This window comes from Glycine max, chromosome 9 (assembly GCF_000004515.6).
Source record: "Glycine max cultivar Williams 82 chromosome 9, Glycine_max_v4.0, whole genome shotgun sequence".
NCBI classification, from domain to species: Eukaryota; Viridiplantae; Streptophyta; class Magnoliopsida; order Fabales; family Fabaceae; genus Glycine; species Glycine max.
The window spans coordinates 4320023-4337401 of NC_038245.2; the positions used below are offsets into that span (position 1 = coordinate 4320023).

The window sequence follows — 17379 nt, forward strand, 5'->3', positions numbered from 1 at the left end:
GTAGTCTGAACTATAATTTCCAAAAAGTATCAATGATCTCAATGAGAATATATAATCTAGTACTCCTTAGTAAGTTTATAGTTTATACAACTTAAGTTTTTATCCTCATAGACTTTACCTATAAATCAAGATTGATGGGATCTAAAACAAAACAAATAATAATTCAAAAAAAAAATATCAATAAATACTAAAGGAAAGTTAACAAGCAAGGAAATTACATTCGCTTCAAGTTGAACTCCTTGGACCGAAGTGATGTTATTTGATTGCTTTTTCAGTTTGAATATTTTAGTGTGTTATTTACCATTAAAATCTCTCTAGTCTTTCATCGAATTGTAATTTTCTTAACTTTAAAAGAAAAAAGACACCAACAAAAAAAAATGAAGGATTATTTTTTATTCCCTTTATACTTATTTTTTGTTGGTGTCATTCTTGTTTTGAAGTTAAGAAAATTAAATCTTTCAATAAAAAAAGTTTTAGTGGTAAACAAAATACTCAAAAATTCAAATAGAGAACCAATCTAATAATATCACTTCAAACCAACAAGTTCAACTCTGTGTATGTAGTTTCTTGCTTGTTAACTCTCCTTTATATGTATTGATATTTCTTTTTGAATTTTAAATGTTTGGTTTTAGAACTCATCAATCTTGATTTATAAGTAAAGTCTATGAAAATGCTAGCTTAATTTGTATCATCTTACTAATGAGCACTGGATCATATTGATATTTTTTTTTTTGCTACTCGTTGGAAATTGTAGTGCAGACTATTCAAATTAATCACGTGAACTATTAATCAAGTTCTATATAGTTCTGTTAATTAAGGAAGAATAACTCTCTAGCTTTTGTTTATTCAATATATATTAATGTCATTTTTTTCAACTAAATTTATGATATATTAATTGTTTTCACGTGGATTGTTATCCAATTAGAATTAACATTATCATAAATTTAAACTTTATTTAAAAAATAATCACAAAATTAATTGATTAAGTGTTGGCTAGATATATTGACACTCTTCATAATAATTGAAGGAATAATTTTTAATGAGTTACTTAACTTTAGTTAGAAATGAGTGATATTTCGTTATTAGATTTCACGATAAAATAAAGGGGAGTGTATTTAGAAAAAAATGAGAATGAATATAGTATTTGCGAATTTTTTTTTATTTTAAATTTGAGAACTATATTGGGTCTTTTTTTTTATTTTAAAGGTTGAACTTTAATTGTTTTAATATTAATATTCTTTTTTCGAGTTATTTTAATTTGATTTATCTAACCTTTTAGTGCATGTTTAGATTAAAATTAAATGAGCCTAAAGTTACATTTAATCTCAAAATAATTTTTTCCCTTTATTTGGTGCATTGAAAATTCAGTATTGTGCAGTCAAATTTGACAAATAATTTTTCAAAATTTAATTCAAAGGTAACCACTATTGAAAATAAAATCTAAATGTGACCACTCACTGCCATCCAGTACAGCGTAGCAGCCTTTCCCACTATTCCATTTTTAACAGCATTTTTTAAATTTAAAATAATGTTAAGTATATTATGTGATATTATGATTTTAGTGTTTAGTGTTTTAATAAGTTATAAGATTTAAGTTATTATTATTTTAGGATTTAATTTTTTAATAAATTATAAGTGTTAAGTTAATATTATTTTAAGGTTTTACAAATTTAAATAATTTATTAGATAATAATATCTTAGGGTTTAGTGTTTTAATAAGCTATAAGATTTAAGTTATTATTATATTAGGGTTTAGTTTTTAATAAATTATAAGTGTTAAGTTAATTTTATTTTAGGATTTTATAAATTTAAATAATTCATTACATAATAATATCGTAGGGTTTAGTCTTTTAATAAATTATAAGTATTACATTAATTTTATTTTACGGTTTTAAAAATTTAAATAAGTTATTAGATAATAATATATTTTAAATAAAAATTATAAAAATATATAAAATATTAAATAAAATTAATAACAAATAAAATTAAAATGATTTGTTTAATAATTAAATAAATAAATATTTTAGAATTTTAAAAAAAATTTAAAGAAAAATAAAATAAAATAAAATTGCATAAAAAAAATTAATTACAAACTAAAAAAATAAATTAATTATGAAAGTCCTGATACTTAAAAAAGAATTTTTATGACTTTAAAGTCGTAAAAAAAAAATAAAACTTTGAAGTCATAGAAAAATAAAAATTTTACTAAAAAAATTAAAATCATAACACGTATTATGATTTACTTCCTATTCAAAAATAATTTAAAAAGTACCATCATTTGAAAAAAAAAGATAAAAATATACTTCACTTGGTAAAAAAAGCCATAGTCGTATGAATTAAGGAGAACCAATCACAGTAAGTTTTTTTTTTTTTTTTGAAAGAACCAATCACAGCAATTACTAGATTACAATTTGGATACGTTTATGTGGCTCAAAGCCCTGGTCTATTTTAATTCAATCCACTTTTCTTGAGGGAAAAACACTATAAAAGTAGTAAATTGAAGATGGTGAATTACAAGGCTTAGGGAAAATGGGGGTTGGAGCATCAGCACAAACAACACCTTCAGCCAAAGTAATAGGCATCTTCATATACCCAATCAAGTCATGCCGTGGAATTTCTCCTTCTAACGCTCCCATCGCTCCTAATGGTAATGGATTTTGTTTGGATAATTTTTTTTTCTGTAAATAATTATTATAAAAAATAGAATAGAAGAAAAAATGAAATAAGATTTGTCACAAACTCAATTAGCTTGAGAAATATTAGCAACACACTTAATGATATACTCTTTTAAATACACTCTCTTTTATTAATAGTACTTTATTATAAATTACAAAATTTCTTAGGTTCTACATCTTATTGATTTTTTTCTCTTGATTTTATATTTTTAATATATTTTAATCAATAAAAGAGTGTGTAGGAGGAATGTGTTATATTAAACCTCCTCAAATTAGCTTACACATAAATCATTTTAGAAAAGCTAATATATGTACACTTTGCATAAACTAATTTTAGTTTGTGGAAAAGTTCATATCATTTTTTCTTGTTTTAATTTATTCTTTTAAAATATTTATAGAGAAATTTATTCAAACTAGTCTTTTTTTTTTACATCAACAATTTAATTTGTTTGTTTATATTTATACTGCAATGTATACACAGCTTTACTAATACTTTTATATTTTGTGATAGGGTTTCGAAGGGAGGATGTGCACTCAAAGAAATGAACCAAAGCTTGCTTTGGTTGAGGTTGAACTGCCACCTGAGGCATCTATTTCTTAAAAAAGAAAAAATAATTAATTATTCATTTAATTTTTGTATGTAGTTAAAAAAAAATTCTTTTTAGTCACTGTCCTTAAAAACATCTTTTAGTCTCTACAAACTTAAAACTGACCGAAACTCAATAATTTTCGTAACTGCTAACACTTTAAAAAAAAAACAACGTTTGTCCGTTAAGCATCTGAATTTGAATTTTAAATTCAAAATAATCTAAAAGTACTACAAAGTAATTTTTTTTGCAAGGTCCATCATTGCATGCGCGAAAAAATCTACCGATTTGCACTACAACATGCTTACAAGACCCAAACTCATGCACGTGAACCTTCCACTTTCTGCTAGTCAATTAAAAGTTAAAACACAAGTTGGATATATATATATATATATATATATATATATATATATATATATATATATATATATATATATATAAACCAATAGATAGAACAAAAAATTATTCTAGTAAAATTATAGTTGATAAAACTAACTCAAAAACTAGTTAAAAAATTTAAAAGTTGAAAATTTGATCATTAAATTATAAATTTATTTACCAAACACATAAATAGATTTTTCAGTTAAATAGAAAAAATTAAAAATTAATTATTATCAAACATAACCTAAATATTATATCCTTGCCCCTTTTGGAATACCTTCAAAATACAACATTAGGAAAACTAAATAATTAGGAAAGTGGGAGGTATTACCAGAGTACTTTAATACTTACCAATATGGGATATCTTTTCATGATCATTTTTCATTGCCCTCATTTGAAATATTTATGGAGTTTGTACATGATTTGCAGTTTCAATTTGTGTGTGTGTTTTTTTCTTCAGAATATCGTGTTTAAATTTTGTCAATCTGGAATGTCTTCGCTTGATTAGTTTCTTTTTTGCTCTCATTGGATATCTCATGGAGTTTGCAAATGATGATTTGCAGTTTCAGTTTCTGCATTTCTTCTTCTTCTGAATATGTTTACTTCATTTCTCATTCAATAAATGTTTTTCTTGTGTCTTTAATAAATGATTGTTTTATTCCTTAGCTTGTTTAATTAATTAATGAATAAAAATTTTCACTTCATATTACAGTGGTGAAACCACCTGGTATGCAACCCCTCAAAGTTTGTTAGAGCAAACAAGGACAGCAAATATCAGAACATGCCTCAGTATGGGAATGAAGTGGGACTGCCTGGGATGAGGGACGAAGCATCAAAGTGGTTCTCAGATTATTTAGGAAAACCCTATCAACTGGTCCGCTTCAATACTGCTGGCAGTTATTTAAAATCATGATTCTTAATAATGACTAAAATTGGATAAATTTGATATAAATATTTCTTATAATATGTACACACATAGGTTGTGTTTAACAAAATTTACTTAAAATTAAAAAGTTAACTGAAAGTTAAAAAATTAGTTGGTAATTGAAAATTAAAAAATTAACTTATTAAATTAAAAAAATTTAACTTAAAAGTGTAAAATGAAAGATAATAAAAAAATTTGATAAATATATTAAAGATAAAAATAAAGAAAACCTAAAAAATTAGAGACTAATGTTCTAAGTATCCATTTAAAAAAACGTTAAAAATAACTTAAGAAGTTTTGTTTATCAATGTAAATAGTCATAATTCAATGTGTCTATTCTTGAGATTAAGAAATTAACCTCTTTCATGTTTCCAAATGCAGATTTTGAAGTTAGAAAGAAGGATCCTGATTTTGTCAAGGGACATCATCAGACCTTCTTCAATGATGGTTATCCATTCTTACTCACGTCTCAGATCATCACTCCAGCTGAAAATGAAATCCAATTTTATTCTTTTGGTGAATCTTCACTCAGTATTTGTATTTCTGACTTTCAGGAATCACTGGTTGAACTAAACAACCATACAAAGGAGCCAATACCCATGAATCGTTTCAGACCCAGGTATTGAATTTTCAACGTGTTTTGATCTACTGCAATTATCTTATTTCATAATATTTTTTATTTATCATTTTGTCTAGACCAGTATTGAGATTTGGGTGCTTCATTGTGCAGTATCCTGGTTGAAGGTTGTGAACCATTTTCTGAGGACTTATGGACTGAGATCAAGATAAGCAAATTTACATTTTTTGGTGTTAGACTGTGCTACCGTTGTAAGGTGAAGAGTTTTAATTTATAGTAATTTCCTTCCCTTGGAACATGTACCAGATTACTTGTCCTAATATTTTTTATCTATCACTCATCTATCAATCTTTTCTTTTATATACTCGCTACACAGGATTGTCTCCTCTAAAGTGAGCAAGTATGTAAAGCTGATAAAGAAAGAGTACATTTGAGTATCTAGTAAACTTAATTAACTTCAAATCGATTGTAGGTACACCCTTATTTTTTCACTTTAAATACTTGTTCACTTTAAAGAAATTAGATTCCAGTATGCACAAGCCAATCAACTTTTTCCTGTAATTTTTAGAGTATGTTTGGAAATCTGGTAGAAAAGACAAAAGTAATTTTGCAAAAGGATCAGAATTCTTGGTTTTGCTTTCATTTTGTTTTTATTCGTTGGATCTATATTGGAACATGCAGTGCAATGATTTCAACTGTCAATCAAACATGCACTTAGTCTTGTTTATCCAATTGGCTAGCTTGATTAATTCTACTTGTATGATCAGATACCTACAATCAATCAAGAGATCGACTGCAGTAGGTGGAGCTGAACCAAATGCAACTCTATTGAAAACTAGGTCTGGCCAAGTCTTAAGACCAAATGACCAAATGAATCGAACAAAGGCAGGGTGAGACATTGAGTCATCCAGCTCCCAATGAGCATTACATTACTTTAGTTTAATGATGTGAAATGACATGTGAACTGCTTCTGCAGATCTACTTTGGTCAGAATATGGTCTGGAACTGGATGGCGTTTTCTGCAAAAGGGTGTGGTAAAATCTTGAAGTGGGAGATTCTGTTTATGTTATCAGGAAGGTCTCTTCTGTTGCTAAAGCAACGGCTTGAACTATGTAGGATGGAGGTGCAACCAACCCGTCTAATGATCCTTTACATGGGATTGAAATTCCTATGACAAGGTTCAAGACTAAAAGAATGAAATAAGTTTTGCAAGGACTAATTCTAAAGATCAAAGAGAAAGAAGACCAATGTAAATTAAGGTTATACCTAAGTGGGTCACTCTCCTACAAGTTGATGAAGATGCTTTGAGGCCAACTTAAAAATCTCTTTGGAAAGCCTAATTTACAAGACAAGAAGCATCCTGAGTTGATCAATCTTGGTGAAATATTAATATTCGACTGATTAGATAATAATTAAGCCCAGCATGTTCATACATTTTAGTTAACTTTTAGAATAAGATTTATTTTAACTTTTTAATTGTATTTTAAGCCTATTTTCGGACTTGTAATGGAATGTCACTACCTTTTATTGTTATTGTTATTTTAACGTCTTTTAACTATTAAATTAGTTAATGGGTCTTGGATCAAAATCAGAGTTATTAATAGAAGTATAAATAGACTCCTTCTTAGAGGAATTTAAAGATTAATAAATCTGAAAGTTTGTTCTAGAGCTTTTTCATTATTCTTGGATTAAAAACTGACACTATTGATTCTACCGTCGCAGTTAGGATTACAATAGATCAAGTTCATTCCCTTTTATATTTGTTTTCAAAACGATTTTAATGTTCTCTTATCAATATATCAATGCTACAATCACATAAATTTGATCAAACTTTGTGTCAAAGTTTGCTTTGTGTAGTTTGTAGCATGTAATGCAAATAATTACAAGTTGGGGCCTGTGATTATAGGGACTAAAATAAGGCTTGTGCAAAAAGTAATTAAAGGCGTGTTAATTTTCTATTTGAATATTGATAAATGACGCACAAGGTAGTTGTATGGAAACTGCATGAACAAGATAGTTGAAATGTGATGGTTATTTGGTTACATTTTAGTTCATGAGTCTACACGTGTATTCTATCAGAGAGCAATGTGAATATTAAGAAAAATACAGCTAAGATTGTCACCAGAATTTTTGGCATTGTGAGTAGTTTGTATCGTTTAGCTCATGCTCATCTATCAATCAAGTTTCGAAAACGTTCAATTTTGCTTTGTTTTTTTTATTTTACCATGTTTAGTAGTATAGTTGTCACTTGTCAGATTAAGTTTTAAAAAATTTAAACTAAAATCAGTTTTCACTTTTATAATTTATGATTTCAAATTAAATTTTGGTAGTTTTCAGATTTTAATACTATAGACAAATTCTTTCTCACTTTTTAATTCAAGCTTGTTAAATTGGGCTTGTAGCAATGAAAGGGGCGACAACAACCAGAAACAAGTTACAGCAACAATAACGTGACACTAATGGTGATGACTATAATTAAAAAAGTTTTATATTTGAATAATTAAAAGATATTTTTAAAAATTTATGTTATTTAAATTATAATAAAATTCATTAATTAATTATTTTCATATATAAATAAATATTTCAATTTTATAATTTCCTACTATTTTTAAATATTAAATTATAAAAAAGTACAATATTTCTATAATTAAATAAAATAATTAGTGAAAATAAGATTTAATTAAGAAATAATGTAATGGTTTTAATTTTGTTTAAATTATTAAAGTTTATCACTTTGATAAATTTGCTAAAATATTTAAGTCGTTTTTTTTTTTAAAAAAAAACTTTAACTTTAACAAAGTTGTTTTTCCTGTCAAAGTGATATTGTCTAATGTGACGTGTCTTCGTATGGTTTCACTTAACATCATGTGATTTTTAGATTTTTTTTTTTTATGGAAATGAGTTTTAGAAGTCATGTATGAAGTGAGATGTAACAAAAATTTTATGACGTGTCTTCGTATAGTTTTCACATTCGAATTTTAACGAGTTTTCAAACACGCTATTAGATATTTAAATTGGTTGAAAGTCATGTATGAAGTGAGATGTAATAAAATTTTAATATGTCTTAGTTTCTAAATTGATTAAATTAAAATGATATATCATAAAGATTCTATTTTATTTCATTTCAAAGCTCATTTTCTATTCTCTTTCGATTTACAAAATATTTAATGGAATAAAAATAAGTTTTTATATATTATATTTTATTAAAATAATTCCACACTATTTTGGTTTTATTCACTTTCCTAATAATCTTACTTTACCTACAGGCTAAAATATTATTTTTCTAATAAATATTAAAATGTTTTTAGTATGTTTTTTCATTTTCATACTATATTCTTTAACCTAGACATAAGTTTAATGTAAATCTGAATCTATAATAATAATTTTTTATATATAATATATGATGTAATATTTTTTATATCAGAAGTTTTGATGTTCAAACCTTGCTTCATCAGACAAAAAAAATCACACATTTTAATTTTATGAATACGTATTGAAAATTTTACGAGAATAAATTTCAAGAAAAAACATATTTTAATTTTATTATATTCAATCGTAATGAGTTTGGACTTTGCATTATGTTACATGAAGAATGCAGTAAAAGTAACTCATTCATTGAGTGTGGTCACTTACAGAGCAGAGGAAGAATGGCAGATGGATCATCAACACCAGCAACACCTTCTGCCAAAGTTTCAGCCATCTTCATATACCCTATTAAATCATGCCGTGCAATTTCTGTTTCTCGTGCTCCTCTCACTCCTACTGGTACTGTGATATCTTTTCTTTTTTGTTTGTTTGTTTTTAGTGGTCAGGAGTGTATACACAGTTTTACTAATTATTTTGTATCATGTAACAGGATTTCGATGGGATAGACAATGGATGGTGGTGAATTCCCAAGGGAGGATGTACACTCAAAGAGTTGAACCAAGGCTTGCTTTGGTTGAGGTTGAATTGCCATCTGAGGCATTTCTTGAAAACTGGGAACCTACACAAGACTCCTACATGGGTATATTGCATTTTCTTAATCCATAACAACAACCTCACACAATATGTTAATTACTTTTTTTTAGTTCATTATATGGATTGGCACCAATATCTTTTTCAAGAAAAAAAAAATTGTGTTAGGTAGAAAAGATGTGTTAATTAGGCATTCTTCATGATCATGGACTCATGGTTGTTGTTTTTTTTCCTTGTTTAGTAAATGAATATTAAGTGCTACTTGATATTACAGTGGTGAATGCACCTGGGATGCAACCTCTCAAAATATGTTTGAGCCAACAAGGGAAGGAGGTAGCAAATGCTGTCTCAGTATGGGAATGGACTGGATCTGCCTTGGATGAGGGAGCTGAAGCATCACAGTGGTTCTCAGATTATTTAGGAAAACCATGTCAACTGGTCCGCTTCAATTCAGGTAGGAATTCGAAATTATGAAACCTTAGAGAATAAGATCATGAGAACAACAAAATTGCTTATGAGGATGCGTAACTTTAGGGATGTAATGAATTGTTGAAGGACTGAAACTGTTTTGGGAACACATGAACATTGATTTGATTAACTTGCAACACTGAATATCGACATGCATTGAATCATCAGTCATTACTCATAGTTGTCATGCATGATCCATGGAAACAAAATCCATTATGTTCTTAGAGTATGGCTTTTGCCAAGCTTGTTGCAACCACTGTGACTCATATTCAGTAAAGGAACTCTGTTGGTATGTTTTTACTTTCAGAATCTTCACTGACAGAGCAAAACTTAACTACTGAATTTGTAGTCCCTAATTCCCATGAGAGTTATAGTAAGACTAATAGTTCTGACTCCTTACTCCTAATTCCTGAACTCTTCCAATCTTGAGCTTTTTATGGTGTAAAATTGTTTAATGCTGTGCTTTGTGTTTAATATATTTAGAACTTTAGATGATTCTTAGAGTCAATAAGAGATTGATTTATGTTATATGGAGGAGTGAAGTATCTATTATAAAATATGTAACATGAACAAAACTACAAAGTTACCCTGTGCATGCAATGGACAACGGTCCCATGACCCCCCATAGCCACATCAGTCCTTTGAGTTGCAGAAATAATTATGATAACCCTACAGTGTTGTATTTCTAAACTGTAACTAATAATTCTTAATAGGCCTTGGAAAGTTGAAGTAGCAAGAAGCAGACTTAGACCTACATTATGCCTGAATTAGCTTGTGCAGCAAAGTTGGTTTAAAACCCAGATTATTTCCAGTAATACATACAGAGTTCAATGTGTTCACTCTTGAGATTAACAATCCCCTTTAATGTTTCCAAATGCAGCTTCTGAAGTTCGACCAGTGGATCCTGATTACGTCAAGGGACAACATCAGACCACATTTACTGATGGTTATCCATTCTTACTCGCGTCTCAGGTCACTCTAGATGGGAAATGAAGTCTATTTTTTTACTTATTTGCTGAATCTTTACTCCGTATTTGTCATTTACAACTTTCAGGAATCATTGGATGAACTAAACGAGCATCTAAAGGAGCCCGTTTCTATTAACCGATTTAGACCCAAGTATTGATTTTTCAATATATTTTGGTTTACTCCTGTAATTGTATTGTTTCATACTTTCATTAAATTTGATATTTATTTAGACCAGGAAGGTGCTGAATTGATCTAAAGAGATTATCAACTCACATAGTTGAGATTTGGTTGCTTCATTGTGCAGTATCCTCGTTGAAGGTTGTGAACCATATTCTGAGGACTTATGGACTGACATCAAGATAAGCAAGTTTTTATTTTCTGGTGTCAAACTGTGCTACCGTTGTAAGGTGAAGAGTTTTACTATATAATTTCCTACCCATCATTATTCTTCATAAGAATATGTACCAGATGACTTTGTCTAACACTGTCTATCTATCAATCTTTCTTTTATCTACTCACTACTCTGTAATTGCCTTTATACCTTAGATATCTATCTATCGCATGGATAATATATACATTTCAGCATGCATGGTTTTGGATTTTGATTCTTCTGAGTTGAGCAAGCATGTAAATTAAAAAATAAAAAGGGTACAAGCACTGATGATTTGAATTAAAGTGCCTTGTTAACTAAAAATCAACGACAGATACACCCTTATTTTTTTCCCTTTTACTTACATGTTCACTTTAGAGAAGCTAAATTTTAGTTTACACATGCCAGTCTACATTTTCATGTAATTTCTTAGTCGTCTTGTTTATCCAACTGGCTTGAATGATTCTATTTGTATGATCAGATACCTACAATCAATCAAGAGACTGCAATTGCTGCACCTGAACCAAATGAAACTCTCATGAAAACTAGGTCTGGAGAACTCATAAGACCAAATGATAAAAATAAAAAAAGGGTGAGACATTGAGTCTCCAAGCTTTGAATGAACACTATTTTGGTTTAATGATGTAAATGACATGTGAACTGCTTCTGCAGATCTACTTTGGTCAGAATATGACCTGGAACTGGATGGGATTTTCTGCTGAAGGGAGTGGTAAAATCATCAAAGTGGGAGATTCTGTTTATGTGCTTCAGAAGGTCTCTTCAACTGCTGAAGCAGCTGCTTGAACTGTGTATGTGGAATCTATGTCGATGCTATATCAGAAATAAAAGGCTACTATGCCATAAACTTTCTCAAACATAGTACCCAGGCCTATGAAGTTTGCTTTGTGCAAGTTATGGCTTGTGATAATAAGGCTTTTGCAATTAAGAAAAAGGTTTTATTTTTCTATTTCAATCATGGTAAATGGTACAAAAGATGGCTGCATGCACAAACTAGTTGAAATGTGACTGGTTACTTTTTAGTTTCATGTATCAAAGAGCAATGCCATTAAGAAAAAACAGCTAAGATTGTCACCAGAAATTTTCACAGAATGGGTTGGCATTGGTGTTGATTAATTGATGAATGAGTGGATTCTGTCGTTTAACTCATCTAACAATCAAGTTTTCAAAAGGCTATATCTGGTATGAAAGGCTGCATAATAAATAAGTGTTATTTCCAATGCATTATAGGATTAAGCAAGTTCTTTCCTTGCAGTGAATGTGAAATGTTGTTTGGAGCCAATGTTAATACATACAAGTACTAAGGACTTGTCTGTTTTAAAGTTGGGTAAAATTTATTTTAAGCTCTGAAATATAATTAAGAAGTGTGTTTAAATTAATCTCAGCAACATATGATACATGTCAGATATGGAATTTTCCTTATCCTAATTTCATTTTTTCTGCTTGGAAGTATAGTACTATCACTTACCTCTGTAGTTGTTTAAACCTTTTGCAAAATATCAATATTTTGCAACTTACAATGGTGAACGTAGTCCTAAAAGGGCTAAGTGTTCAACTATCCAACCAAGGCAGGGTTTCTTAGTCTATACTATGACTATGATGGTGTTGACTTGAGCAAACTGACAAGGAAGTTACATGCTGCATGGGACAGATTGAAGACTGTATGATAAGAATTTTCAAATTAGATGGCCACAAATGGACATCACTAACATTGACATCATCTACAGTACTCTCATTAACCTGGGGTCGTGCATCTGGCACACCAATTAGTCTGCGTTAATGCACTGTTTAATCTGAAGATAAGCAGCGGTTAGTTCTTAATTTGGACAAAAATTGTGACAAATCATGGAATCTTCCCCTTAGTAGGCATAATGTGAAAACTTCAATTGTTTTTCTAAAGACATGCGTGCCTTGACTGCTAATTTGATAACGTGATGAAAATGACGACTTAGCTTTAGTATGCTGAAGCTTTCACACTTAATACGACTATATGTGGATAAAAAAATTTCATAGACATTTATAAAAGAAAAATAGAAGGTAGAATGATTTAAATTTCTTTAGTAAGTTAAAATCAACTTGTGCACATTAGATGACAGTTTTAAAATAATAATAACAAAAAATAAATAATTTTTCAATTATATAAAAATTATTGATTGAATGACATGATAATATCTTTTACAAGCTCTTATATATCATGTAATGATGCCCTTCTACTGAATGCACACTAGAGGACAGTGGAAGAGTAGTGAAATTTCCACACCGACTGACAAAATAATTTAAGACACTTGGAAGGACTCAATTCCATACTTCAAAGATATCTGTTTATGCTTGTTTTCCTCTTGAGTCTTCCACTCTCAAAGAGCTTCAGAAAAGAAGCAATATTTTGAATGGCTTCCACAAGAGACAAAGATGAGGCTGAACATCAGAGAGGCTATTGGAGATGGAGCAAACAAGATTTCTTGCCTGAGGAGTCCTTCCAAAGCTGGAGCAACTACGTTTCCGCCCTTTCTCAAACACGGCTAAGGTTCAAGGACCGTCTCTTAGCAAGATCAGATGATGCCACTGAGACAGAGGAACTCAAGAAACAAAGTGAGCATGACATGAAACGTTGCCTCAACTGGTGGGACCTCATATGGTTCGGTTTTGGCGCAGTGATAGGAGCAGGAATCTTTGTGCTCACTGGACAAGAGGCTCATGACCATGCTGGACCAGCCATTGTCTTATCCTATGTTGCCTCAGGCTTCTCAGCAATGCTTTCTGTTTTCTGCTACACAGAGTTTGCTGTGGAAGTTCCTTCTGCAGGAGGCTCATTTGCTTATATGAGAGTTGAATTAGGAGACTTTGTTGCTTTCATAACTGCCGGCAACATTCTTCTTGAAAGTGTTATTGGAAGTGCAGCAGTGGCAAGATCATGGACTTCATACTTTACAAGCCTTTTGAACCGTCCCAAGGATTCGCTGCGCATTAAAACAAGTCTCAAAGAGGGTTACAACTTGCTGGACCCTATAGCTTCTGTGGTTCTGGTGATTGCTTCAGTAATCACAATCATCAGCACAAGAAAAACTTCAGTTCTCAATTGGCTAGCATCCGCCATCAACACTGCTGTTATTATATTTGTGATTGTTGCAGGGTTTCTTCATGCTGACACATCAAATTTGACACCCTTTTTACCTTATGGGGCTAAAGGGGTGTTTCAAGCTGCAGCAATTATTTATTTTGCATATGGAGGGTTTGATCATATTGCAACCATGGCTGAAGAAACCAAGAATCCTTCAAGGGACATACCAATAGGATTGGTGGGGTCAATGTCCATGATCACAGTGATTTACTGCTTGATGGCACTCTCACTGAGCATGATGCAGAAGTACACAGAGATAGACACTGGTGCTGCTTTCTCAGTTGCATTTCAGAATGTGGGAATGAGGTGGGCAAAATATGTGGTAGCTTTTGGTGCACTAAAAGGGATGACCACAGTGCTTCTTGTGGGTAGATTGGCACAGGCACGTTATATTACTCACATTGCACGTTGTCACATGATCCCACCATGGTTTGCTCTTGTGCACTCTAAGACAGGAACCCCTATAAATGCTACACTCTTGATTACCATTGCAAGTGCCACCATAGCTTTTTTCACAGGCTTGAAAGTGTTGTCAAGCCTGATATCAGTGAGCACACTCTTTGTGTTCATGATGATATCAGTTGCCCTTCTGGTGAGGAGGTACTATGTGAGAGGGGTCACACCAAGAGAGAACTTGTTGAAGCTAGTTATCTTCTTGGTTCTCATTATTGCTTCCTCAATTGGAATTTCAGCTTATTGGGGGCTGAGGCCTAATGGTTGGTTTGGATACAGTGTGACTGTTCCTATTTGGTTCATGGCAACACTAGGGATGTCACTGTTTTTGACTCAGCAAAGGGTGCCAAGAGTTTGGGGTGTTCCACTTGTGCCATGGTTGCCATCTTTGTCAATTGCAACAAATGTATTCCTCATGGGGTCTTTGGAATATGAAGCCTTCATAAGATTTGGAGTGTGCACTGTGGTAATGCTGATCTACTACCTTCTTTTTGGGCTTCATGCAACTTATGATATGGCTCACCAACAAGAGAAGCTGCCATCCAAAGTAGAACACACACAGACAGTTAAGAATGAAGTGTCTTAGATAAGTGTACTCTCATTTGTTTGTATTTTGAATCAGATTTCCGTTCTTCAAACAAGTTCCACAAAGTTACATGAAAAATTCTACACCATACTAATCCTTGAATAGATGAATCCCACAACGAGAGTCATATCTATTTATCTATAATATTTATAGTATATAAATTTTGAGCTACGAAATAATACATTGAAGGGTATGTTTGGAAACCCGTTCAAATCTCCTTGAACAGAAAAATCACACGTTTCAATGCAAAAATCCAAAAGTCATGTGAGGATTACTTTTGTTTGAACGTGAGTTACGTTTAACTTAACTAGCATCCAAACACACCGAGTATGTTTGGTTTGTCGTTCCTTTTTCTTCAGCACGCGTTCCTAGTCATCAAACGGCTCAATGGAGAAGTAATGGGTGTGTTGCATTAGCTAAACTATGTTTGGGGCTCCCCACTGCATTCCCAAACATGCACATTGTCATGTCAATATGGTATTTATTCTTACATCATACTGTTTTGCTCATTTGTCATTAACTCCCCTATTCTCCTCTACAATTACTTACATAAAAATGGTGATTTCATTTCAAACGAAAATCAGAGGTATTTGTAACCTCCTATTTATACATTTAAAAAGAAAGTGAAAAAGATTTCATTATAATTAATGGTGGAATTAATGGTCGAAATCGATTGTGCAATTAAAACAATACATCAAAAGATTTAGAGGATCTTCTTGTTATATTTTTTGGAATTAAGATGTCAGCAAAGTGTTAAAGCAAATATAGTTTGATTTAATTGATAATTAGTAAAATAGGTAAGTAATTAATTAAGATTTGAGACCAATTAGACCATTCTAAATGAGTTTTTCTAGTTTTAGTTTCTCAAACATTTTAATTTCACATGGAAATAATATTAATCTTGGTTAAGTTCAATATTATTTTTGTTTCTCCTAAGGATGTGTAATTATAGAAGAAATGATGGAATACTAATGATTATATACAAGAAAAAGTTGGTGTAGTAACAAATGAGGAAAAAATGACAAAAATTTATTAAAGTGGTTTGGTCATATACAAAGATCACAAGAGATGTTGGTTAAATGAATAGATTGCATGATTATTAGTTCGGTAAACATAAGGAAAGGAAACAAAAAGGGCATTAGAGGAAATTCTTAAGGAAAATCTCAAGCTAAATAATGTTCTAGAAAATTAAATTTTTAACCGTGACGAATGTTTGTCATATGATCCATATAATCAATCTCACCTAGTGGGATAATGTTTTATTGTTGTTGTAAGTTTAATATTAATATAAACCTTAGTGCTAAGCCACTATTTGAGCATGACAATCTTCAACATGTTTTAATTTTTTTTCAAATGGATAAATGATATTGAAAGCAGAAACCAAGAACAGCTATTGCATGCAACATATCAGAGGTTTTGTGATAGAATTGAACTACTATACAATCAATTTTACTCTGCTATAGGAATATTAGATTTGAGGAAATTTTGTCAACTTAAAAAGTTCAATTAATTTACTTAGGAGGTGCAAAGTTCAGATTGCATATGACTCTGTAGTCTGTAGTCTACAATAGAATCAACTGGTTGCCAACGTGTAAAAAGGGGTTTACAAGTCAGTGTTCTCAATGGACCAATTTGGGAGTTAGTGGCTCCTGAATTTTCATTGACCAAGCATATTTACGTCGTTTCGTTTGTTGTCCTATTTTCTGCCCTTCACATGTAAGTATGTAAGATGTGGTGTAGCAAATCTAAAGACTTGTAACTTCTTATTTCAATTTGAAATTTGTCAAAAAGTAACCTTAACGGAAATTTCAGTACTAATACAAGAAATTGACACACAAGTACATGATGCCTTAAAAAACAAGATTCCTAAATCAATTTCATCTTGTCGGAACTTTTTCCTAAAGAGTATGTTATAAGCTGATATTGACTCAAGTTTTATAGGACCCATTACGCATTAGCTAAAATATTTTTTTTTTAAATTCTTAATTAATCATAAATATAATTCATCTAAATATATTATTATTGTTGTTGTTCTATCATGTGTAATTTAAAGTCAATGAGTTCATTGAACTAGGATGTAGGATCTAATTTTCAAACTATAAAACGTAATTGAGAATTCCAAAAAATGCCATCATATGCAAGTTAGTTTATACAATCTTATATTGTCCTTTCTATTAGTGGGCAAACTGTTAATGTTTTGTACGTTAATTGTATTCATCCATATTCGACTAAAATTGTTTGATTGATGTAACTAGAGACAAATCCGCGCGCTGGACGAATTTATAAATAATTAAA

The 17379-nt window shown here is 30.6% G+C and overlaps 2 protein-coding genes and 1 pseudogene across 2 annotated transcripts; all 3 read left to right on the forward strand.

Moving 5' to 3' along the window:
• The first annotated feature begins 2141 nt into the window (after window positions 1-2141).
• Window positions 2142-6252, forward strand: LOC102667158 (mitochondrial amidoxime reducing component 2-like; annotated as a pseudogene).
• A 2443-nt stretch (window positions 6253-8695) lies between these two features.
• On the forward strand, window positions 8696-11882 carry LOC100794892 (mitochondrial amidoxime-reducing component 1). The gene is made up of 8 exons (XM_003533578.4): window positions 8696-8910; window positions 9002-9151; window positions 9377-9556; window positions 10451-10542; window positions 10625-10689; window positions 10844-10946; window positions 11391-11501; window positions 11582-11882. The coding sequence occupies exons 1-8, from the start codon at window positions 8724-8726 to the stop codon at window positions 11711-11713; spliced, it is 1020 nt and encodes a 339-aa protein (XP_003533626.2). The 5' UTR covers window positions 8696-8723; the 3' UTR covers window positions 11714-11882.
• Window positions 11883-12066: 184 nt separating this feature from the next.
• On the forward strand, window positions 12067-15136 carry LOC100797541 (cationic amino acid transporter 5). Its single transcript, XM_003533583.4, has one exon. It carries the CDS (start codon window positions 13315-13317, stop codon window positions 15082-15084), a length of 1770 nt encoding a protein of 589 aa, XP_003533631.1. The 5' UTR covers window positions 12067-13314; the 3' UTR covers window positions 15085-15136.
• Window positions 15137-17379: the final 2243 nt, after the last annotated feature.